Below are 25069 nucleotides of genomic sequence, written 5' to 3' on the forward strand. Positions count from 1 at the left end.
CAATAGTTCTACTCTATCTATATATTTTCCTCTGAATAAATTTCTTGTTTTGTTTTATTTATCTGTTGTGAACAAACTTCAGATAGCTGTAACATCTGATTGGCTCCTCGGAGACTCAAAAGGATCTAATCACAGGCCAGCCCCTTTTAGTCCCAAGACTACCCGCACTTTACTACTCTGATTTTTTACTTTTCCCCTAAAATTGCCCGTCAGCACCTGGAGAACGAGGTAATAGAATCAATTTATTGTGCAGACAGATGAGGGAGTCCCTCATCGCGAGGGCAGCAATGCTCCTCCCTGCCCGACACGCCTCCCATTAATTTAGCTTACTCACTGAGGTGGAAACAACTCTATCAGAAATGAGGTTGAAGGGACAGTCCAGTAAATTAATGTTGTGAACTCGTGGCGCAGCCTGCCGCTAAACCCTGCCATGACCTCGACTACTCTGGTTGTTCTCTGCAGATATGATCGCACGCAGGCTGAACCAAAGACCAACAGCACGGTGCATCACAGCAAAGACTAGGTAAAGACTGTCAGCGCTGGATATATCTTGTGCGAATCGATATCATAAGGACACAACATGTCAAATACGTACAAAAAAAAAAATCAATATTGTGTCAAGAATCCTTGTTTTTCATTTTAACACTGGCTTAACAATGATGGACAAACACATGCCTAATAAAATGAATTCACTGTTCAGCCGGTAAAGGGTGACTGGTGGGATTTCTCTGGCAGATTTTGAATTGTGAGGAGACATTAGGTCACACAAGGCTGTGCCAGGTTGAATGAACTGATCACTCAAACAGAGGCTTTGGTACTCTCTCTATATATACACATAGCCAAGAACTTTAGGGCAACAAGCAAACTACAAAACATAACCTCCTCCCTCCTCTGCTTGTCTAGAAGTCACTCCTTAACTCACAATGTTTATGAATCACGTAAGTAAATGACAGCAACATGGTGAGAAGTGTTAAAGACTGTGTGTTAGCAGACCTGTTTGTGGAAAACGTAAGCTGGGAGTTGGAGCTGTGGAGGGCCTCTCCGGTGCTGGCGTGAAAGTGCACAGTGAAGGTGAGCACTATGCCCAGGGGGAAGGCTTTCAGGCCCTCTTTGGTGTGTGTGTAGAGCACTGGAGTGGTGCTGAAGCGTACATAGGACACAGGGACAACCTGAGGAATGAAGGGAAGAATGAGTGCCGCGCTCATTAACTGCAGGGACAATGTCAGCTGTCATTTCAAGGGTCAATACTGCTGTTAATGATCACAGAGCATCCACACACCTCAGCCCAATGAGGATGAGCCTGTAGCTGATGTAACAATATGTGGCTCTAAATGACTGATGACGGAGATGCCACACAAAGATCTATGATATCAGAATATGCCTTGTGTTTTCTTGTTAAGGTCGAATGAATGGGAAAACAGGGCTTTTATGTTCAACCATTTCTGAGGTTTGTTGTTTGTTCTTATAAATAAAAATGGACAATTGATTTGGGGGTAAAATGCAAACAGAAAATAGAAAAGCAGCATTTTTCTTATAGCCTGTATGCCAGGTTAGTGCCTGAACGAACACTTTTCAAACACCTACACTTCGAAAGGCTCAATTTCCAGCCCTGCAGTGCACTCTGTCATATTTCCTAATAAACTGCCATATCGTAATTTAGTGTTCAACCCATTTTAATTAAACTGGGCAATTTGGATGTGAAACATTAAGTTTCAGCAGACTGACAAGCACGTCTTACATAATAACAGCAGGTAAGAGGTCGCTGAAAACAGATTTTGGATAATAACCAGAGGATGTTGCTTTTAAAACCACAAATGTGAAACACTTTTCATGCAGTGGCTGACTGACCTTCAAAGCGAGGATGAGAGTTTGATTGACACCAAAGGTCTCTTGGGAGGTGATCAGCAGAGAGGAGATGCCAGTAAGAGAGCCAGAGGAGAGAGAGCCCTTATCATCCACTTGAGCGATAACAACCTGGTCAGGGCAATCCAGCATCCGGTAAGACAGTGCACCTACACCATCCCTGTTAGAGAAACACGATCGCATCAGGTTATGTGCACGTTTACATCGTTTTGGAATGATAGCCGGTAGAGAAATCCACACATCCGCCTATACACTAGACAAAAACTACTGTGCAGGCACTCGTAACTCACCTGCTAGTTTGGAGTTTGAGGGCTGAGTTGGGAGCCATCAGTAACTCCCCGGCCTCCACTTCGGGATTAAGCATGTGTAGCTTGTCATAGACCTTGATCAAAGCAAATTTTTGAGACTCCAATTATTAGAGGGCTTTAATCATTCTTTGATGTTTCGGGACAAGTGACATGTCATAGTTTAATGCAGTTTGAAGCTGGATGCATTCAGCTCAAACTAATCTGCCTTCTTATCACTTTGAAAAGTTAACAACTGCAGATATTCCGAAGCTCAGCAACTTCAGTGCTCTGCTGCCTCTAATGCCAGCTTTCTCTATTATGAAGAAGCAGCAGGGGGACATGGTTATGATAAGCAAAGTAGTCCATAAAAGAGGTCTTTATAAAATATCTGCATTTACAGTATCTTTAATTCTAGTGCTCAGGACACACAGATACAATGTTTACAGCGCTTTTTTTAGGCCACAGAGCTGTACCTGGATCTGGATCTCATCCCTGAGCTCCTGCAGATTCCCCACCAGCTGCCCAGCCTTGGGGTCTGTAACTCTGAGCACCACCTTCAGCCCTGTCCGCCCTCTTGTCTTCCCAGTCACCCTCATGCCGAAGTTGTGCTCTGACTGAAGCTCCACGTTAGCCTGAAGGAGACAGGCGCCATTAAGAGAATGGCAAAAATAGCAGCAGCAAATCAAATAAAAAGGCAACAGTGATGAGGAAAGCGGGGACAAGACAGAGCCTGACAAGGAAGTGGAGACGAGGCAGATGCTGCTTTTGAGTTCTAATCATACTGTATTGCAAGGACAGCACATCTTAAGTCAATCTGATAAAAGGATCGAAGAGACAACAGGAGCCAAAAATAGGAACGGTTCAGTGGCTGAAACTGCATGTGACATCAAATGCAAGAGAGAAAATACTGAGTGCAGGATACCTCGGTGTGTCTCGACTGGACATCCAGGATGTCTCTCTTGGTGGTGGACCACGTGAAGGTGAGGCCAGGTACAGCGTTACCAAAGGAGAAGGGTGTTTGACTGTTGGTCAGACCCATCACATATACAGGCATCTAGAAAAGGAAAGAAGATGAATGAAGGCAATCAGTGAGTACAATATTGCTTATAGAAAAAGAGCGAGAGTGTATCATTTAAAAAATTAAAATACCATAAAAAGTGATACCAACAAGATACCCTTAAAGTGATACCGACACCAATAGCATACTCCATATGATACCCATGTGTAGGTCAGGCATGCTTTTGAACATTTTGGTGGCATTTTGGCACGCTGAGCTGCCAACCCTGTCAAATACATTGTGCTTGACTGTACCACACCACAGACTGTATGGGTTGTAGCTGCTGGAGTGTGAGCTCTGCATCGGGGACTGTTAGTGAGAGTCTATCCGGCCACACACACAGCGACAGGGCCACCATTAGCATCCAATGACAAAAATAACTTGACGGTTATTAAGGGATTCAAAGTGAGTCCAGCCGTTTTGGTGTTGGTTTGAGTTTTTTGGGACCTTTAAACAACTTGGTGTTGGGATAGTTTCACTGCTGCTATTTTAGCTCGTGCTAACTGTGGAGACGTTGAACTGATTGTCCGATGGGAGAACAGCGGCTCCGGATACAGCAGTAACAGAAAGTTTGCCGATTCAGGGTGGTCTGGGATCACACCCTAGAAGCAAAATGGACTGAATGCAGGTATCGTTTGATGGGAGACATTATGATTTTACTTGCTACTGGTATATTTTGGTTGATACCTTAAATGTACAAAATGTAATGTTCTGCCGCTATGGTATCTCTTAATCAAATCACTCAGCAGTAGTTTTTTTTACCAGGACCCAAATTATCTGCAGAGGTTTCTTCCCCTCCAAAACAAAAGGACTCAGTGATTTAAGCCAGTAAAACACTGAATAAAGCAGTATCACAGTAAGTTCTTTGACGGTTTTCTGCATGGAGGAGCTGGAGCTGAGCTGCTGCTAACATTTGCTCAGCTTGTTTCCCTGATAGCTTATGATTCTGACATTCTACACTGAAATCCTTCATCCAGTTAAAATATATAAAAACAACCAAGTATTGTAAAAATGTGGCTTTAAACTGGATAAAAAGTAAATTTATGACCACTTCTGGCAGACACCACAACCCTGATACATGCACAAATGGATATGACACCACTGACAGGAGATAGCAACCAAATGACACGGACTGTGTCCTTGATGAAAATTACAGATTTCTCTGGGCTTGAATATCTTTGAAATTTGACATTATAAGTACATAATTTAATATAATATATAACATTGATTTGTCATTTTTAGACATTTTAATGTGGAAAAGCTATATATATATATATATATATATATATATATATATATATATAATATTTTTGAAGGCATCCAGCACCAATACCCTGCCCCATACAAAGAGCACTGAATTAACTGTCTTGCTGCAGTGCTACTGTGTGCAGTAATACTTAGATTTGGGGTAATTTTATATTGTAGTTTTTATCAGAATAATCCTACCTGTGTTTTTGTCTTCATTCTTGTGATAGGTGCTCTGATTCGAATGGCTGTCAACTGCACAACCTCTACTTCCACTTGATCCTGTACACAGAAGAGAAAACACTTTTCATTAGAAAAATCTAAATCAGCGATACACCATTCCACATCATCGCTCTCTATATATTTACCTGAGACACAACAACTAGCTTCCCGGTCTCGGCATCAATAGCTTGGACCAGTCCTGTCACGGTGACATTCCCAATGGTAACACCCCTGACATGGCCCATGCCATTAACCGCAGCTATTTCCTCATTGGAAATAGAGAAAAGGATATTGGACTGAGGCTGAGGGCCACCCTCTGATGTGATCTATGAATGACAGCAGAAATGAAAAGGGGACGGGGAGTTTGGAAGAGAGAAACAGGAAAAGAGAGAAAAAGTGAACATGAGTGATCTTGACAGCACTGACAGTTCAGTCGATAGCTTTCATCAATCTAAGGTCTGTTAATAATTTGCTGAAAGACATTACCCTATGTGTATTAAGTAGATTAGAAAAATTGATATCCAACACAAATAATGTGCAGTGCATGTGTATTACTGAGTTTAATGTTCGGTAATTAGGAGGCCTCTTGGATAGATCGTAAATGCCTTCTAATTAAAGCACAAGTTGAGGCAAATGAAAGGCGAGCTGGATGTTTAAACCAAGAGCAATTAGGCTAACGTCATCTTCCAGAGGAGTCCTGGCAGAAGGCTCTTTTGGAAGATAAACTGAGGACCAGATGAACTCGGCTGGCAAGACAAACTGAGGCCAGCTGTTTCCAGACAAAGCTCAAGCGTCAATGTTATACATACCTGCATCATTGCGCCAATTAGCAGAGTCATTTTCCTTGGGATGAGTTTGAACGGTGGAAATACCTGGAGGTGGAAAAAACAAAGTTACAACATGTGCAACACATATGCAGGAGTCAACATTTGAGCTTACATTTTAGAAAACACACAAAGTTATACCTCAATTTGCTGAGGAGCTGATGCAATTTTTCTCCCATTTTTATCCACTACAACAGCTGATAGAGTTGTCTGACCAATAGACGATCCTTTCACCAGGAAAACAGCTGTATCATACTCCGTGGACTCCGGTACTGGTCTGCAAAAAAAAAAAGACAGTTGGGGTTTTACATGAAGTCTTGCAAATTCCTGCATCCTCGACCTGAACAACTGGTTTCACGTGACTTACTTCAGAGAGACGATTGAAGAAGCTGCTTTAAGTTTAAGATTCATGAAACGGAAATAGCTGGCTGGGAAAGGCTTCTTATTATCATCCAGGACTCTGACATAAGCTTTCACAGATTTGCCGATCTCCACCTGTAATACAGATGAAAGACATCAATCATGGGGGAAGTTATCATTGTGGTTGACAGGTGGGGCACAACCAATGATGTTAATTCAAAACAGGCAGACTTTAACGAATGTTGGGGTGGAAAGTGCAAGAAGAAGATGACATTATTTAGCGCTTTGGACGTTATTGAAGCATTTCAGGAATGTGTGGTACTGAAAACAGGGATCATCAAGTCAAGCTGTGTCTTGACCCTCCATAATGAGGGATTCTGGGCAGGGTTCGACATTAACCACTGCCTGATGGCCTGTAGCCACAAAAAGCTACTCTCTGGCCACCAAGTATCCCCTCCACCAAGTTTTATCAGGTCTCTCGAGATTACCTGTCTTAATAAACGTAAAAAAATCCTGATACTTCAAACCTTCTCCAACACATTGTCACAGTTGACAAGCATCCCTATTCATTGAAGCTTTTAATTCAACATTCTACGAAAACAGTGAATGGTGCTCGATGCCAGTGTTTTGCTTTAAGGAATGACTGTGTTAACTGGTGACTTTCAGTCTAATTCATCATGGTTGCTCTCAGTGATGGCAGCTGGAACACAGCATCCTCATTAAAGCTTCTGGTTTTACTTAAATTAATTTCTAAATACATACCCATCTGTTTATTTTCTATGCCAACCTATTATGTAAGTTACTAAGAGCAACCACTGATGCATTTGGCTGAAAGTTTTTTCAGATCTGTTGAGGATTTTGACATGTGGGCCACCAAAATTGTTCTTTGGCCACCAAATTAGGGGCTTGGTGGCCTGTGGGGGCAGCGCTTAAATATATTAGCGTCTATTCCTGATGGGGCTGGAAGCTCACCTTGTCAACAACTCTCACATAAACCTCCAGAATGTCAGAGACGTGCACTGTGGCCTTGGCAGGTGCAGGAAATGCCAGACAAAGGTCATGGACCATCACCTTCACCTCCCCTGGGTGAACAGGAGAAACCTGGACAAACAAAGCAAATTAAAGTGATAGCTGACTGTCAGAATTCCATTTCCATTCAGCTGACCCATTTTTGAGTAGTGGTGTACTTTAATCCATAATCCAGGCTGGATTACCTGGATTATGGATTTCCCGGAAATCCACAGTGCGTTGTTCAATACCACAATTGTGTATCCCTCTGAACTAATCCCATCACAGTCCAGACGTTCCCTCTTACCTGAGCGGTTCCTTGGGCCTCCTGGAACACCACGTCTGCAATCCCTCCAACACTGGTGTTGACAAAAAAGTGCCCTGAACCTTCTTGCAGGGCGAGGTTTGCCTGCAAAACAAAACACAATTGATGCCTTGTGTGACAGAGCTGAAAATGATTATATGACCAACATGATTACATATTACAGAGCAATCCAAAAAAAGGTTTTTTTTCTGACAGCCAGCTGGCCTTTCATGTGACACCAAAAAGGACCTCTGACCACACTCACTCTCTGTAATGCTCTTACACAGGTCACTAACTGTAGTTTAACCCCTACACCTGCCAAACACTGCTCCTATAGCACACAGGATTAGGAGGGAGAGGCCTGCTGAGAGAAGGTGGATACAAGACTCAACTGTGCCCACAGCATTGATTATTAACATTTGAATTCATTCAGTTGTTACCAGTGTGATGCAATTAATTTCCATTTCTTGTTCTGCATGGTGAAAAGGCGAAATAATAACCTTTGTTTTGGCAATGCTATGGACCCAACTTGCCTTGCAGCTCCAGGTACGATGTACACAGTTAGACACGCTCTGTGATGCAGTCCAAACAGCTGATAGAGATCTGACGTAGTCTGAATAATAAATAGCCCTAATAGCTTGAAACAAATAAATAAAATGGGTTCGACACAATAAGCTCATAAACCAACACTTAGATGCATCCAAATCTGAATATTATAGTTCTCCCTGGGGTCTACCTGAGCTCTGGCAACCTGCCCTCATATAGAAGAGGTAAAACAGAGAAACATGGGAAAAGAGGGGAGTAGCCACAGGCAAGGCTTCATATTGGATACTAAATTAAATTATATGATAATAAACCCATTTATTAAACCCAAAACACGATGAGGTTAATAAACTTATTATCTAAGAGGGAAAAACAGATACAATTGTCTCCATATTCTGAACAAAAACCAAGTAGCAATCTTTGACGCTGAAAAACGAAGCCAATGTGGAAGTGCCTCAAATGGCCTCTTGAGGCTGGCTCCAAAGGTGAGTCCATCCAATAGACTGTACAAATAATGGACATAGCTTCTGTGATGTCACCCAGTGGTTTGTGGACTCTTGTTTTGAAGTCTCAAGTTCGATAATTCAGCCACTGCTGTCCTGTTTTTTTTGGAGCCAGAAGTGACCATATTTGGGCGAGAAGCTGATGGAGGATATGACTAAGAAGCCAAGGACGCTATCAGCAGACAGCCTGTCACCCAGAGCGGCCTGCACTTAAATATGCGTAACTTCGGTAAATGGACTTGCACTTGTATAGCTGCTTGTTTGTCTTTCGACTACTAAAAGCACTTTTACACTATGGAGTCACATTCACCCATTCACACACTGGTGGCCGAGGCTATCGTACAAGGTGCTACCTGCTACTTAGTTTAAATACACAGCCATTGGGAGCAATCTGAGGTTCAGTCTCTTGCCCGGGGATACTTGAATTAGTGGGTGAATTAGATAAACATTCCCTCCCCGTACAGTTGTCATGAACGTTGACATTAGCTATAGAGAGCCGTTTTTTGCACCAGGCTGTAGTTTGTCATTTCAACACGGGGGTCTTGAAGTTGCCGCCTGGTCAATCCCCATAGAGCTCCATGTCAAATTGTCTGTGTGTGGTCCTTTTGAGTGACAGATGGGTGCCGTCCATTGACAAGTTGCTACCACAGGGACAACTTTGTTAGGTAACGTAGCCATGATGTACCCCCAGATTTACAGAGTACAGGCAGTAGCCACAGCTGTCACTATTTCAATGTGTTTTCAGTCGACAGACGTTGACTGTAACATCTTGGTTGCCTAGAAAAGTCTTGTTCAGCATGTGTTTGTACTAAAAGACCTTTAAAGGATTTACATGTTCAGTTTCTTCTGGTAAGCACATTTTGTTTGTGTGGTTTTCAGCCTGTTTTTTGCTCGCGAAAATTAGCATTAGTATTATCACAATTAACCATAACTGTAAATGCACTATGCTAACTAAGCTAGCAGCTAGCATGAGGGTTAGCCTGTCATCCACATATGGTCACTTTGGGCTCCAAGAATCCAAAATGGCTACAGCCAAAATGCCAAAGTCAAGGCTTCAACACAAATAGGTAACATCACAGTGGCTACTTCCATTATTTTATACAGTCTATGAGTAAAAGAAGCCATGAAAAGTGAGTGTCTGTCAGGTAACCCTTGTGTGGACAGAGAGATAAGCCAGTGATGTATGTGAGGCCACATCACTGATACATCAGTCCCTTACCCGCACATCTGGATGGTTGTATATGGTAACTGTGTCAGGGGAAACCTTCACATCTTCAACCAACAGGAGCTCCAGAGTGGCTGACACAGGGGTCAAAGGGTCATACTGTCCAGAAGAAAAGAAAGAATCAGAAAAGAATTAGTGTAATGATTACATTGTAAGTATTACAATGCAAAACAGGGTGTATACATGAATAAAGGAAGTGAGTTGGAGCTGGAGAGGATCAAAGGAACAAGAGAAAAAGATTATTTGTCAAATGTAGGTTGCAAGTTTAATGGAAAACAGATTCAATAAAACACTATAACCTGCACACCGACTGCAAACAAATTTATTTAAACAGACATTTCCATTACAGTCGGATCTTCATTCAGTCAAAAACTTCAGCTGACATTAATCTGAAGTGTTTGCAGATAAACAGAACATTATACAGCTATTTTGAATAACTTTCAGCTGCTTCTGCTTTTTAAAGGAAGTGAAAAACTTTTATGACATATCTTAGCAGCTGAGTGACTTACTGGACTGGGAACTTTGGCTGCTGCAAGATGTAAAACCTGATAACCCAGAGCTGTCACTGTGATGGCGGTGATGCCTGTCTGATGATGGACAAGGACTGTCTGTCGTCCTGCCATAGATAACAACAGAAACAAAACAGTCATTTAACAAACAACAATCCAAACTATTTGTCATCACTAATCTATAGAAACTGACTGCAAAAACACAACAAAAAAAGTGTATTCCCAGTAATAGGTGAATGGATAATTCCCTATCTGCCTCCGCAGTCTCAGAATTAAATCCTCCTTCCTGCCTTTGCCTCATTACTTTCCAAATGTCTAAACAAAAGAGTTAAGTTAAGCCGACAACCCACTCTTTTCTAAAAGACACAACAAAATACAAACCAACTAGAAAAGGTTTAAGGCAAATCACAATGCTTTTACCGTGAAGTTTCATCTGTTTGTTGCCATCCTCGAACAGCTGCAGCTCCATGGGCATAGTGGGTTCAATACTGGCCAGCGACACCATGGTCGACTCCCACAGGATGCTCAGAGAGCTGAAGTTGTCAAACTTCCTCCCTTGTTGATCGAACGCAGCCAGGTCCAAAATGGGATTACGGTAATTTGAAACAGGCACCTAGAAAAGGTAGTGTTGATCAATTCAAAAACATAAATAATCTTATAATGCGCTTATATTTTTTTTCGGTAGTAATTTCAGCTCATTAAAAAAAACCTTGTCGACCTTTGTGAAGCGACTTCATACACACCACTTGTTTATTCTGCTGCAGCAGCGGGCAGGTCAGGTCCAGCTGTGGGCTGGTATACACTGGGACCAGGGTGAGGCGAGATGGAGGGGCACACACAAACTTGACCACTGCCGGCTCCACAGCGGGAAAAGGATTGGTCACACTGGCCTTGTTTCCCACCATCACCTCCAGCACCTAGAAAACAACATATTGGCAGCTCAGTTGGAAGCTGATGACAAAATACCACAGTTGTGTTTCTGCTGTTGGGAGCCACCACATCAATATGAGGACAATCTTGTATACAGAGGGATAACATGAATAACTCTAGGACTTTACCCTCAAGATACAAAAAAAAACGCTCTGAAATCCAACCACACAATAGAAACACAATAGTTTCAGCAGATCCCACCTGCTCTCCCAGGGCCTTGCAGGTCGCTCTGACCCAGTGCTGGTTATAGTTGTGAGATGAGGGACTGGTCAGAGTAAGGCTCACACTGGCCTCATCCTCAGCGCTCAAGTTGCAGAAGAACTTCGAGGGTTCTAAAACCCAAGGCCGTGGCCCGCCCTCAAACAGCATGTCTTTCGATGATCCTAGAGTGACCACGGCCACAGACACAGGGTCGATCGCCTGCCAAATAACATTATTTTATTATGAAACATACAAACTGTGACAGTGTGTTTGTCTATTTATCTGTCACGTAAATTCTGGCATGAACACAATCACACACTTAACGTCTATGCCTCCTCAGGCAAAAACTGTGGTCACCAAAGGGTGGGGAGATTTTTGTAGACTGACTGACCCACAGAGCCGCTGGTTGCAGCGACAAAAAAAAAACCCCATTAAAGCAGGTATTTGTTTATATCAGCTTGGCCATTGGAGTGTTAAGAGGAACTTAGCTGGGGAAATGTTGCTGAAATACAGTGTTTCAAAGCCAAGACACAAAATTGGGTCAACCTTTAGCTGCCAGGGCAAAACAAGTAAAGAAACATCACAAAAAATGTCTGCAATATTTTGAAGAATACAACTCAATCCCACGATAAAAAAACATGACCTCGAAAGCGGTGCATCAAACAGCATGTTACTGTACTGATAACTGAAATGTGATATGCAAGAAAACCACAGCTATCACTGGTTCACAACCGAGGAGATGCTTCATGATAGGGGATCTGGTCACCTCATCATAATACGTGTCATACTGTTAAATTAAACACTCTTCCACAACAGCTAGAGTCATTTCATTGCTGTGCAGTGCTGGAGCTCAGGCGGAGAAAACAAATCAGTGTAGCAAGTGTATAATGCATAATTAAAATGCAAAGCGAAAAAACCCAGGAGGAGAAAATTTTAACACTCGCTGATCATTGCATTTCTGCCTTGATTGTGAGGAAGGACTGTGTGTTTGGATGTGCGTCTGCTGGCATGAGTGAGTGTGTTTCCTTCGAAGACAAAAGCTAATTGGTGCTCTGAGGTGAGTTGAAAGAATAAAAGCAAATCACAACAAAGACTTCAGGTAAAGTTCAAGATAATTACACCCTGCAGATGCCTCATAGCATTCAAAAAGAGAGAGTGTGAAGTATACTATTAAATAAACAACTGAAATCGACCCGATCGGAAATGGATTCTGGGGGCCTTGAGAAATATCCATAAAAAGGGCGAAATGATACGTCTTGACATTCATGATGAGGTCTTGGAAGGACAAAACCTTTGGACTCACTCTGAGAGGAAGATAGGCAGCGATGGTGATCTTGGCACTGAGGTGGACGTTGCCATGAGTGTAGCTCACAGTAAGTATGGTGTACCCAGGAGCAAGGGCCTTGGCTCGCACCCCGCTACAGTGGTGCTGGCCTGGAGCCAACCTCCCTGGATCAGGACAATGGGGGTTGGAGGAAGCCAAAGAGGAAGAGAGAATGCAATATGACAATGTACAAATAACTACGATTGTTCACCCAGGTGTAGTCATTTATCTTCCTATCGTAAACCACACTGGAGTACAAAGAGGTCTTGTTATTTGTCCCAGCCCACTCCTCTGATTAATAAAACAAGATTTCAAAATGAAAAACTGTAAATCTTGCTAACAGAGGAACTTTCACAGAGATAAACGTTGCCATGACAATCTGAACGACATAAAAAATTTAAAATGCTTCAGAGACTTAAAGAGGATTGTGCCTATAGTGTTTGTCTGCGTTTGTTTGGTATTTGGGTGACTAATATGAATTTGTCTCTACTGAAAAACATATTTTTGTATTCATTCTTCCTATAATTCTGCCTTACATAATGTGAAACTGCAGCTGCAGGTGTGAACAGATTAAAAAGTTTACTGCACTAGTGCTTTCATGGGAAATTGTACAGACAGGAATAACGACAGCAGTAATTTAAGTTTTTATTACAGTTATTACTGCAACAACCACAACGAATACAAAGGTGGCTCTCCTACACGACACACTGGACCGAAAACAGCAGCTCTGATTCCCTGCCCGACCCCGACTGGGTCCGACCTACTGGGTTTGGGGCCGGGCTGAGCTGAAATGTCTCAATATTCCCCAAGGCTTGAATCAAGTTGGGTTTTTGCCAATGTAGTGTTTTTTTTTCTTTCTTTTTTAAAAGGAAACTGGCAGTTCTTGTGACAGGAGTTGCAATGGACTGAAACAAGAGGGGAAAGAGAGAGAAGTTGGAGCAGCTGAGAGAGAGGGAGAGTGATGGAAAAAAGCACTATAGTGGAGAACAAGGGGAAAGAGAGTGCAAGCAAGAGAGGGATGGAAAACAAGAGAAAGAGAGAGAGAGAGGGACTGCAAGGTGAAAAATGATAAAATGATATGTGCGCTGCCTTGCCTCAGACTGCTGGTATACTAGCAGATGCACTGAGGGGTGCAGCCTGCTCTGGCGAAGTGGTCGTGTACAATGACAGGCTATTAAAGTAATAGAAGGAAGAGATGAAGGAGTAGTAGGGCTGGGCGATATGGACTAAAATTCATATCTCGGTATTTTCAGGCTGACTGATGATACACGATATATATCTCGGCATTTTCTACAAAATGAGCTGCATGTTCAGTTGCAAGTCAGAGCCACATTTGAGATGTCACACACACTTTCATAAAAACAGACTGATCTAAATAACACTCAAAAACAGTAGTAGGCCTAAATCCATTGTAGGTTGAAATGTTTACATATCTTTGTGGGGGGAGTTAAAAAGTAATTTTCCATGGCCTTTCAAATGAGTCTAGTGCTGGCAAATGATTTAAATATTTTTTATTTATTTAGGCTATTAATCTTATTTATGTACATAGCATCAACAGAGAGGCCGAGGGAAATCTAGTCTGTGATCTATACATTTTGTTTGTGTTGTCACTGCAGTTTTTAAAACAGATCTGTCGCCTTCATCCAGGCGCTGTCTCCACGTCACACAATAGACTACAGCTACCAACAAGAGCGGCGACGCACTGTGATCCACCTCACACACCAACTAGCAGCGCTGGACTGCATGTGTGCTGTGATAATTTCATTAATTTCACAGGCTTCTTTAGCGTAGCACGTGCAGCATATAGACCGATGTCACACTGTAGACTAATTAACAGACAGATTAAAGAGAGGAGCAGCTCTGTGTCTCTCTTAGTGTTGCTGGAGAACTTGCGAGTGAATGAGTGAGAGTATGAGGGAGGAGAGATGCACACTGGCATGCGTTGTGTAAACCGATATAAACGGTGTTGTCTAAATTTATATCTTGCCTCAAAATATATCCATATATAATGCATAGTCGTTGCCTAGCCCTAGGGCTGCAACGATTAGTCGACTAATTGATGACTAATCGACTATCAAAATAATCGGTGACTATTTTAGTAGTCAACTAATCGGTTTGAGTCATTTTTCATAGAAAAGTACTATAAAAGTACCCCAAAATACTCTTACTGCAGCTTCTTACGTTCAGATATTGGCAGCTTCACACACTCTCCCGTGACAGTGAACTAAAACCCTTTGGCGTGAGTATGAAACAAGACATTAGATGACGTAATTTTGGGGTTTGGGCGAGACAGACCGACATTTTTCAACATTTTAACGCATTTTTCGATGAAATGATTAGTCAACTAATCGAAGAAATAATCGACAGGTTAGTCGACAATGAAAATAATCGTTAGTGGCAGCCCTACCCAGCCCTAAGGAGTTGTGGTGTGAGCAAACACATCCATCCTTGCTTGAACAAATAAATAAATAAACATACAGTATAGAGTCATGTAGGATCTGGGCCCAAACCAAAGATTTAGCCATACATCAGTAAGTAGACTAGTACACATTGTCATAAAAAGGAGGTGAGCAACATAATAACCCTTCCTATTTAAGCTCCAAACGCATGCATATCCACTCCAGCATTGTTACATAAACACAACCACAATACACTTTCATGCCTGCCTCTGGTTCAGCCAGCCACTCACCAGGGAACAGTCGTGATCACTCATAACTTACACTGATTAACACTAAACAGAGTGATCAATGACTGAGTCCCTTCAATGAGTATCCACTGGTTAGTGAGTTTACCTGAATGTCATTCTCCAGTGGGAGGTAATGAGTGGATTCAGCCACAATATGTGATGACAGTAGATTGGAAATTCTTTTTTGAAAATCTGTTGCACTACAATATGACCCAGTCAGATCACCAGGACTTACCGTCTAGTAGCTGGAAGACGCCGTGGTTCTCCTCCTCAACCTGCAGGTCAAAGTGGGAGCAGTCACTCAACATGACCCGCTCTTTCTCCACCTCCTCCAGCAGGCCGAAAATACGGAGGGGCAGATCCAGAACCAGGCCCACCCTGGCCTCTACTGGGCAAGGAGCGAAGTCCATGGCGACAGGCTCGACAACATACACCTGAGAGACATCAGGATTAAAAAGGTATAAAGGAGTGTTCGATTGAGCGCTGAGAATGAAAGCACAACTGGGAGATTCAAGCTGTGAGACTGCAATGTACTTCTACAGCTGCACAATTACGTTGGATAATTACATGTCACAATTTTATGTCTCTGTGATTAATAACAATGTACTTCAGAAATAATTTATTATCTGTTGTGTTTTCAATTTGCTGGAATGACCTCTTCAAAATACTTCCATTAAAAATGACAAATCACAGTGTTTAATAAAAATTAAAGATGGACGAAGCGGAGCAATCATCTTTGGAAAAAAAAAAAAAAGGCAGTGACAATTAAAGTGAAATATAATCTACAAGTCCAAAGAGTTGTGTGCAGAGTTGTGCAAGCTCTCCCTAATGTTTACACTGATACTGTTTAAGTAAAAAAAAAAAAAGTGAACATCTTTTGCTTTGAAACACGTGGAAAACCAAATCATGCCACACGCATAGGTGCATTTTGTGAAGTATCTGCATTCAAAGTGACTCTGAGTTGAATATAAAGTATCTACTTGGTAGCAAAAATGATGAGGAGCACTTTTTGAGTGTCCCAGTGCTCGTTGGTGGCAGGTGCACAAGACCTTTGCAGGGCTTTTAACAGGGCAAGTCAAATTCAAGGACTGTGAAGCATCTTTTCAAGCACTTATTTTACTTTGAAACTGTTTTCTTCACAACCAAGTGCTGCAAGACAACTGTGCAAATTTATGAATGGAGCAAACATACTGCCAGGGCCTAAAATTAACTTATTATCACTTAACTGGTTGTTATTATTGAGGCATGTGATTGGAAAATAGACATAGCATAGAGTACAGCAGCTGAATTACAGCTCGTGCTAATGGCTGATGCTGCTCTGGTGTGAAACATCCTGGCACCAAAAATATTCTGGCATTTCCCAACCCATTGGCACTCTGAGCTCATTGAGTTCTGTTCTCCTCTCAATTACATTCAAGTACTTTTTTCAAGGACCAGGTCAAAAATGTCTGAATTTCAAGAAATATTTTCAAGATCCAGCACATAATTTCTGAGCACCGAATTCAAGCACCTTTTATGAACCTTGTATAAAACTTTCTTTTAAAAGCCCCGTTTCAATAAACCCTGAAAATTTGGCTTCACTCAAAGATGAAACATGTCAAGAAAAAAAACGTGTGGTTTGATACAACATGAGTTTCTCACAAAAGTCATCACATTTTGATTAAACACTGCTGGTTGCTGACTGGTGCATGGGAGTAGGTGACACCATCTTTTTTCCGACTGAGACTTGCCCGCATTAAACTGGCAACAAGAGACAAATATTTCACATGAAATGGCAAAAACTGTCTTAGCAGAAAATCATGTGAGACCCCGCTGTTCATAGAAAGAGGCTGATTTAGGAAATGGGTTTTCATGGCTTTTGAAATGAAGGTCCACAACACCTGATAAAAGCTTAAGTTGCAACAATATGCGAGTCAATAGCATATATAGTTTTAGAAGAAATGAATGAGCCAAAGTCTTAATCTCCTTAAATCCCTTAGACCTATTTCCGTAGTAATCACTTTGAGGGTTTGAATGTCTACGCTTCAAGTGTAATCTTAATTAATTATTAGTGGATTGTGTAAATGAGGAGTGAATACATGACATTACCTCCTGTTACTGTGACAAACACTTCACTCAAAGGAGGGGGATAACTGTATCTAATGGTGCGAAAGTGCAACTGAATAAATTTGCTTCCTGAAAATAAGAGAATCACCATAAATTGATGAAATTAGTAATGAAAGTGATCAGGATTATTTGTGCCATGACACATTAATATTTAACAGGTGTGTCGTTTCACACTGTGACAGTTTCCCAGGGCCACTTACCTTCATCTGGCCAAAGTGAAGTTGGTTGCGTAAATCATGGGCATAAATTACGCTGACGCCAATGTCACTGACTGTTGTCATCACTCCTTTCACAGTCACTGTGGCCACAGCTGTGTTGGAGGAAGACCAGCTGAAATTTCCACTCCCTCCTGTCGCCTGTCACAAGAACCAGGAAATAGGAGTCATCGCACGCACCAGAGTGACATCTCTTAGTGGGACAATGACAAGAATCACATTCATTTAGAGTTTTATGGCAGGGTATGAATAAGAATAATAAAGTAGTCATTAGCAGGGGCGGAGCCAGGTGGTGTAGACATCTGGGGCTCAGCTCAAACCTGGGATAACAGAATACCCAAAAATCTATACATCATTTGGGGAAATCATGATAGTTGCCAAGGAAAAAAAAAATCACCCTGGAGAGCCTACATCCAATTTTGCATCTAACTGTCCTCCAACTGTCTTCATCATTCTTCATTCAAGCATAACACAACAAATGTGGAGGATGACTTATTTTTCCCTCCTGCCACCTAAAAACAAGCAACTGTCTGAAGTTACTATTTTTAAATGACATTATGCACCTTCCCCACTGGGAAAAATCATCCACTTGCTTCTGGCTTATGTATTTTATGGGAAAGGTTACAATCGGCATTAACTCTCGGGACAAATTACTAATTTTAACCCCTTTGCCAGTGAGATGCAACGACAGGCCTCCACAAAATGGCCTCCGTCCAAGCAGCACCCCAACATTATTCAAAACAGGAGTTTGAAAGAGACACTGAATAAGTAACATAAAAGTAAAAAGTATCACCTGTGACATTTTCACTAGCCTCCATGCACTTTCTATTGTTTGTTTACTAACCTTGTTTTGTGATGTTGTACGTGACACAGCAAACCCACAAAAGCATACTCTTCTACTACAGAGCTATTTACACACCACTGGTCTACTGACAAAGGAAAATAAGTCTATTGCCTATTTATAATGGGTTTTTCTGCTTTTGAAAAGCTGCAATTTTGGTGAAAAAAAGGGCCTAAAAATAACTATATTTGTCATACTATACTAAGTTCATAATATGAACATCTAGCTAAAAAATCTGCTACATTAGAATCCATGCCATATTAATCTGGGCTGCTCTAATTGCAAACCATGATCCCCAGCAATGCAAAGTAAATATGATACATTAGGCCAACAAGAAATAAAGTAGGGTAAAAAAACATAGGAATACTTATTATCTGAAAGCTGAAGGTATTTAAAAAACCTAAAAGATTCAGGGCTTTTGAGAAAACATTCATGGCTGGAGCCCCAGAAGCTATCAGCCCTCTCCACCTCTGGTCACAGTTGCCATTTGCTCACCACTTCCGCCCAACAAAGGATTAAAAGCCAAGCAACTTTTCAATGTATTCTGAAAGGGAATAATTACCTTTATTGTGTACTGATAAGCTCCAACCTTTGGCTGCCATGGAAATGTCAGAATACTGGGAGTAAGAACTATGGGGTTATAGATTTCTACATCCTGTTCATTGTGGACGGGGTTGGCGAGTGCGTGGATCCTTCCAGCCTGGAACAGAAAAGAGGCCACAGGAAGTGATCAAGCTCACTCTACTGAAGTGGAACAAAGGCGCGAGAGGTAAATGCAATAATGATGCGACAGCTGAAATACAGAGTGAAAAGGGTCAAAGTTGCAATTAAACTCACTTCATCCACAACAGCTCTCAGGGTGGCGTCGATGAGAGTTAGGCCCTCTTTGAGCGCTCTGACGCGATGATATGATCCATTCACAGAAGACTCCAGGAGTTCAAAGTACTCCGCGGGGAAACCAGTTTCAATACGGACATTCTGCAAAATCAAAATCAACCACACACAGATTTTTAAATTACTGCCTTTGTACGACTCTAGATGGAAGCCTGGCTTCAAACTTTTACAGACTCGGAGGTTATTTTTTAAAGTGTGTCAAGATTTTGATTTGTTCCTACTTCAACAGTGACAGTTCTCTCATCACCGGTTTGATGTATTGGCTAATAAAAACTCATAGCTCAGGAAAGGAAGGCTCAGAGTGCACTAAATCACTCTTCTCTAATGTCTCTCAGATGTGTTTCAGGCTGCATCTGATTAAAGATGACCAAATCTTTTTTTTAGTTTTTTGTTAAACAGGAACTGAAAAAATCCGATTAAAATATTTGGAATGCATGTCTGTTAGCTGACCAATGCCATGAATGGAAACAAGCGAGAAAAACAGTTTGGCCTATGTAACAGTAGTTGTGTTTTGTCAATTTACTAATGATGAAATGTGAAATATTGGTCACCGCCTTGAAGTCATCTTTTCAAGTGATAGATTAGGGCTGGGCGTTATGTAGAAAGTCAAACATCATGATATTTTTGACCTAATTTCCTTTGTATCCTTATTGCAGGGCTGACTAATTGTGCTTTCACCAAGTATTTACACAATTAAATTTTGGATAAATATCATCAGTAATGTGAATATAAAGTGTGAACTGTGAGAACAGTCTGTCATACTCATAAGGCATACTTACATCAGAGAGGTAAATTTTGTTGCCGGATTTATCAAAGACTTCAATGAGGATATCATAAACTTTGCCTGTTTCGAGTACCCAGCTGTCTCCTGGGTGAATTTTAAAACCTAAACAAATTACAGAGAACAAACAAGGTTAGTCACATCTTTTAAAAAATTAAGACTAAAAATTAGACTGAAATAACTGTCATTTTGTTTTTAATAGTAAGAGCAAGGACAAACCTAGGTAACCTGGTTCGACCACATACAAAGTGCTGTTGGGGAGGCGAGACACTCCTTGCATTCGAAGGCCTAAAGGAGATTCTACTAAGGAAAAGTTAACACAGGCAACAGCCAATTAATCACCATGGCAACCCAAGCCCAGGCAGGCTCCAGAAATCCCTGTGTCACACAGCAGACACTCACTCCCTCTCTCGCTGTGAAAGTATTACTAGTTTGGGCTCATATATCTGGTTTAACCGCATCAGTAATAAGTATTACGCATCTGTTTCAGACCACACGCCCACATACGCATCCTGGCATTGTGGCACATAGATGGATAAGATGGTGAACAATTATTGCAGCTCAATTATTGGTAGAGGACAAAAAATATATATTAAAATATTACGAGCAGCCATTATCCATACTAGCATATTGTGACAAATGTTCAAAGTGTGGAGAGATGACTCCTGCTAAAGCTATGGGTTGATAAATTCTGGCAATACCGGGGAAAATAGATTGTTTGTGTCAAATATTCTGATGCATCGATAACTGTTTTAATACTGAATCGTAGCCCTCTGAATCACGATCAAACTGAATCGTGAGGTGCCTAGAGATTTGAGAGAGACAGGTCTGCTCAGCTGATTCATATATGGCAGCAAACTGACATGATGCTGATGTACATGAGAACTAATGTAAAATGGAGGCTGAACCATTAACAGAAATTACCACCTGAAAAGCATTTTAATAGGCTACTCTGACAAAATTAAAACTGGAGGCTGCAAACAAACTAGTACATGGGTCTGATAGCACTGCCGCTGCCGCGTAATCCTGCCCACTTTTCAGATGAGGCGCAGTTCATGTCGAACAAACCTCTTGACAGCACTAAACTTGCTCGGTTTTTGCCAAATGCACAATAGTAAACCTGGTAGTACTACTCCTCTGCTCACAGATAAACAAGATTCAGAGTAAAAACACCTCCATTACTACAGTTACCACAAATTCCCAGACTATATATTATCAGCTGATGATAAATAGTCTGGTAATTTAGCAGCTGAAGTTATCAAGGTAAAGCACATGACATTAAACCAATATAACAACCACTACAGAGTGCAAGCACAACTTGTCAGAAGGATACTCTTATGATCCAGCACCACGTTGATGTGTCCCAGTTGAATTGCTGTAACTGTGGAGGTGCTTTGATCCAGGCTGGCCACAGCAACATCTGGGTTTCCATTAGTGCCAATCACGCTGTTCTGCAGGTGCAGTTCATACTGATCACAAGGCATGGAGAGCTCTGGACAAACACATCCACAAACACAAATCAGCTTATGAGCTGGCATTTCTCTACTGCACAGATTTGAAACTGAAAAAAAAAATGGCACAGCTGCTCCACTCATCTGGTCACAGTAAGAGGCATCAATGACTCAACCACATTTTTAATTCAGACTTTAGGAGTGAAATTGATGCCTGAACGTTACAAGCTATGAGTCAGACCTGTGATCGTGCCCTGTCTTATCTTCAGGACTCTGTATCGGATAGAAGTTCCCGCCAGCAAGTAGACATCGTGTGCGGGGCTCAGCAGGATGTTCTCTAAAATCAGCAGTCTTACCTCTGCGGCGCCCACATCCTGTAGCACAGAAACCATAGTTACAGAACAAAACAGCTCCAGTTTCCCGCCTTAAAAAACCAGAACAATCTGGCTGCAGCCTTCAAAAAAAAATGTATGGGCAGAAATTCAACTCAAATTTCACCACTGCTGTGACATCACAGATAAGCTAGAAAGGATGCATTACAACCACTTAACAGCTTACCTTATACAATGGCTCTTGTATTTTGGCTTTCAATTTAGCATGTCCTGTTTTCAGTCCTGATACCAAAATAATATCCCCCTGTTTCCCAACACGCTCCATGTCAGATATGTATCCAGGGGGTGTGTATGTGGACTCTGAGAATTTAAGTACCCTTGAGGGGAGAAAAGAGACAGATTAGAGAATCATATCAGAGACTCAACTCAGTTTTGCTCTTTGCATCTGACCTCAAGAATTATTCAATTTCAGTGGAAGAGGAACCAAGAAGTAAAAAAAGGAACATCACGCTACAAAACAACAGATCACTATATCAAAGCTTTTCTGGCTTTATGGTTAAGTTGGCATAGCGGTGGAGGTTGGTACAGGGTTCCCACACATTTTCATGGATAAAATTTCAAAACATGGGGCGTCGGTAGCGTAGTGGATAGTGCCGGCATCCCACGTACAGAGGCGAAGCAACCATTTGCTGTGTGTCAACCCCCCCCCCCCCCAATTTCACTGTCCTGTTCATAAAAGGCAAAAGCCCAAAAAAATAATCTTTAAAAAAAAATAAAAATAAAAAAAATTTCAAAAGGTATCCATGGCTTCTCAAGGACCCAGAATAAAGTTTCCATGACTATTTACAACAGTGTGCTTAACTCCAAATGTTAATTGTATTATCATAGGTGGTCCATAGACGAGTACAGCACTAACAGTGGTGGAGTGACAGCTGACAGTTTAATTGGCCCATTGGTTAATTTGTCAGAAAGAAAGTATAATGCTCTACTTTCAGAGCAGTGACAACAAAACCAAGGTGTGCACTGGCGCTCCGAGCAACAACTCTAGAAATTTTGGGATTCATGAGCATATATGTTAAATCACACTCAATGACATGACATCGGAGAAAATTGATTTATTGTGTTAGTCCGACTAAAACCGGACTTCTAAAATACATGTTAACGCGACTGAACCTTGCGCATGCTCTAAAGTTCCAACCCCAGGCTTCGACCTGGAGGTCGGATAGCATTAAATGCATAACAGAGGAAGAAGCTGGTAAAAACATGGCGAAATCTACATCCAGAGCCGTGTATTTTTGGACAGATGAAATGTACAGAGCTGTAAAGTTGTGCACCATGGCACCAGTTTGCTGCTAGATAATCGTAGCAAACTTCTTTGTCAATGGTTTGGTCTGTGACATAATAGATCAGCCAGAAAAAGGTCCAATATCAACAAGTTGAAAGGGGGCATATCGCCACCTATTGTAGCGGAGTCGGACATACTTGGGTCAATAAATCGATTCCGCTCCCTTGCTTGTATACAATAGTCCACCTAAATGCCCTCGTCGAGCTATGACCGTAGCTCGACTTACATGTGCACGTAAATGTACTGACTGTCACAAAATTATTTGTCTTTCCCCAGTCGTCCCACGTTATTCAAACATATCAGATTCAAACTCTCTTCAAACATATTTCTAGCTATCTGGAGGGAGAGGTGGAAGATGGAGACGAGAAAATGAAGAAACATACGTGATGGTAAACAAAACATCACACAACAACGCATGTTAGAGCTATGTTACGTCAACAGCTAAAGAAAACAAATATTCAGTCATGATACATGAAAGGTTATCCAAGGAAGATTACTGTTACAATTTATTTCATTACACACAACATTTTATGACTTTTCCAAAACTATCAAGAACTTTACTATTCTGGGACTTTTCCAGGCCTGGAAATGTTTTCAGTGACAGTGGGAACCCTGTTGGTAATTCTGTCCACTTTGTGTTTGCTATCAGATTTTCCAAAAGGAGCCAGAGTGCTCAGTGAAGTTTCAGCACTGTATAAACACAGGGGAGCTTACCGTAATGAATTGTAAGAGTCAGAGAATCCATTCACATCTACATCTTTCACTAAGGTCCAGTCAAACACTAGACCTGCAAGGGTGCTGAAGGTGTTTCCTGTAACACAGAAAACAAGAGTCAGGCCTGCTGCTTCTTTAGCTCACAAACTGCTAATCTAAACACACAGGTATGTGAGATTTGATGAAGAACAGAGATTATTTGCATAAACCTCTCAACTTGTCTTATAAGGCTGAAGACACTATAGTATATTGAATGGATAATGGATGCCGAGCACGATGGTCTGAGAGCTCCTGGCAGTCAAATTAGCTAAAACAAAACCGATAGGCATTTCATTACGGGATACTTGCCGTCCTTTTGCAATCTGCTCCATCTGAGGAATCTAAAATGCACTTCTAGGCCAAAGCAAACAAAAACAAAACAGCGGGCCCTGGAGCCATCATCAGAAAGAATCAGGCTGTAGCTACAGCTCATTAAACTAAGTGTGTCTGCCTTAAATGGAACCAGTCGCACAGAACAAACACAGCCACCTCACAGTAGCAGCCTAAGAGGAAAGAAAATGCTGCCTAGAGCTCAGCTCGGTCATTACTCTGAGAAGCCTTTAGAGCAGCAAATAAACAATACGGCATGGACTTGTTACGATAGGAATATAGAGTAATATTACAAGTATTGATACAAATTACTCTTAATACTCTTAAAGGGATATCAATAACACCAGCAGCATCCTGTCATGAGTCAGTGTATGTCACCTTCAGAGTCCAGTGCATGGATTTTGAGTGCCAGTGGTGAGTCCTCGAGATGTAGCTCTCTGGTGGTCGACACGATCTGGATCTCACTGATGATGTCGACAATGGCGTCACAGCGCAGTACCTGTCCCGTAACTGGAAATGGAAGAGGGGAAAAAATATCATATACACAGAACATGCTTTACAAATGTTGTCAAGATACTGGAATTTCTAACCTCATAAACAAAACCTTGAAAATGATCTATAATTGATACCATTTTCGATACTGCAGGAAAAAATTCAAAGTTATTAAATATATCAAGGCTAAATCATAACAACAACAACTTTTCTTTTCTTGGTTAGTAGCAGATAACAGCAGGATGACTGTAGGAAACAATATACTAAGTGAGAGTGGGAAAGCACAGCTGGTACTGGTCTATCAATACTGCGGAAAAAATGAGTCGTGAAACCTTTTATAAATATTCAAAATCGATATGCATCATCAAATTAATACGTTTGACAACGTTACATTGCACAGTACTACAATAATGCACTTTCCCCAAACCAGGAAATGCT

The 25069-nt window shown here is 41.5% G+C and overlaps 1 protein-coding gene and 1 long non-coding RNA gene across 3 annotated transcripts in view; one reads left to right on the forward strand and one right to left on the reverse strand.

Annotated features, from left to right (window-relative positions):
- The window catches only part of nup210 (nucleoporin 210), a 44098-nt gene that overhangs the window by 12825 nt on the left and 6204 nt on the right, over positions 1-25069 (reverse strand). For both annotated transcript variants that reach the window (XM_033629530.2, XM_033629529.2), the window contains exons 3-31: positions 24518-24649; positions 23771-23867; positions 21938-22088; positions 21621-21753; positions 21262-21420; positions 20148-20216; positions 19927-20033; positions 19091-19231; positions 18816-18953; positions 17398-17553; positions 15327-15525; positions 12385-12530; positions 11082-11300; positions 10694-10867; positions 10371-10563; positions 9951-10057; positions 9436-9540; positions 7174-7275; positions 6831-6959; positions 5866-5993; positions 5640-5775; positions 5484-5546; positions 4821-5000; positions 4654-4734; positions 3073-3204; positions 2624-2782; positions 2154-2245; positions 1849-2023; positions 994-1169 (exon numbers count right to left, since the gene is read on the reverse strand). In XM_033629530.2, coding sequence (XP_033485421.2) covers positions 994-1169; positions 1849-2023; positions 2154-2245; positions 2624-2782; positions 3073-3204; positions 4654-4734; positions 4821-5000; positions 5484-5546; positions 5640-5775; positions 5866-5993; positions 6831-6959; positions 7174-7275; positions 9436-9540; positions 9951-10057; positions 10371-10563; positions 10694-10867; positions 11082-11300; positions 12385-12530; positions 15327-15525; positions 17398-17553; positions 18816-18953; positions 19091-19231; positions 19927-20033; positions 20148-20216; positions 21262-21420; positions 21621-21753; positions 21938-22088; positions 23771-23867; positions 24518-24649 — 3979 coding nt within the window. The remainder of the gene's footprint in view (positions 1-993; positions 1170-1848; positions 2024-2153; positions 2246-2623; positions 2783-3072; positions 3205-4653; positions 4735-4820; positions 5001-5483; positions 5547-5639; positions 5776-5865; positions 5994-6830; positions 6960-7173; positions 7276-9435; positions 9541-9950; positions 10058-10370; positions 10564-10693; positions 10868-11081; positions 11301-12384; positions 12531-15326; positions 15526-17397; positions 17554-18815; positions 18954-19090; positions 19232-19926; positions 20034-20147; positions 20217-21261; positions 21421-21620; positions 21754-21937; positions 22089-23770; positions 23868-24517; positions 24650-25069) is intronic.
- On the forward strand, positions 932-2742 carry LOC144464137 (uncharacterized). Its single transcript, XR_013491932.1, has 3 exons — positions 932-1071; positions 1837-1998; positions 2609-2742. It is a non-coding gene; the product is annotated as an uncharacterized LOC144464137 (long non-coding RNA).

The sequence above is a fragment of the Epinephelus lanceolatus genome, chromosome 8 (assembly GCF_041903045.1).
Source record: "Epinephelus lanceolatus isolate andai-2023 chromosome 8, ASM4190304v1, whole genome shotgun sequence".
Lineage (NCBI taxonomy): Eukaryota > Metazoa > Chordata > Actinopteri > Perciformes > Serranidae > Epinephelus > Epinephelus lanceolatus.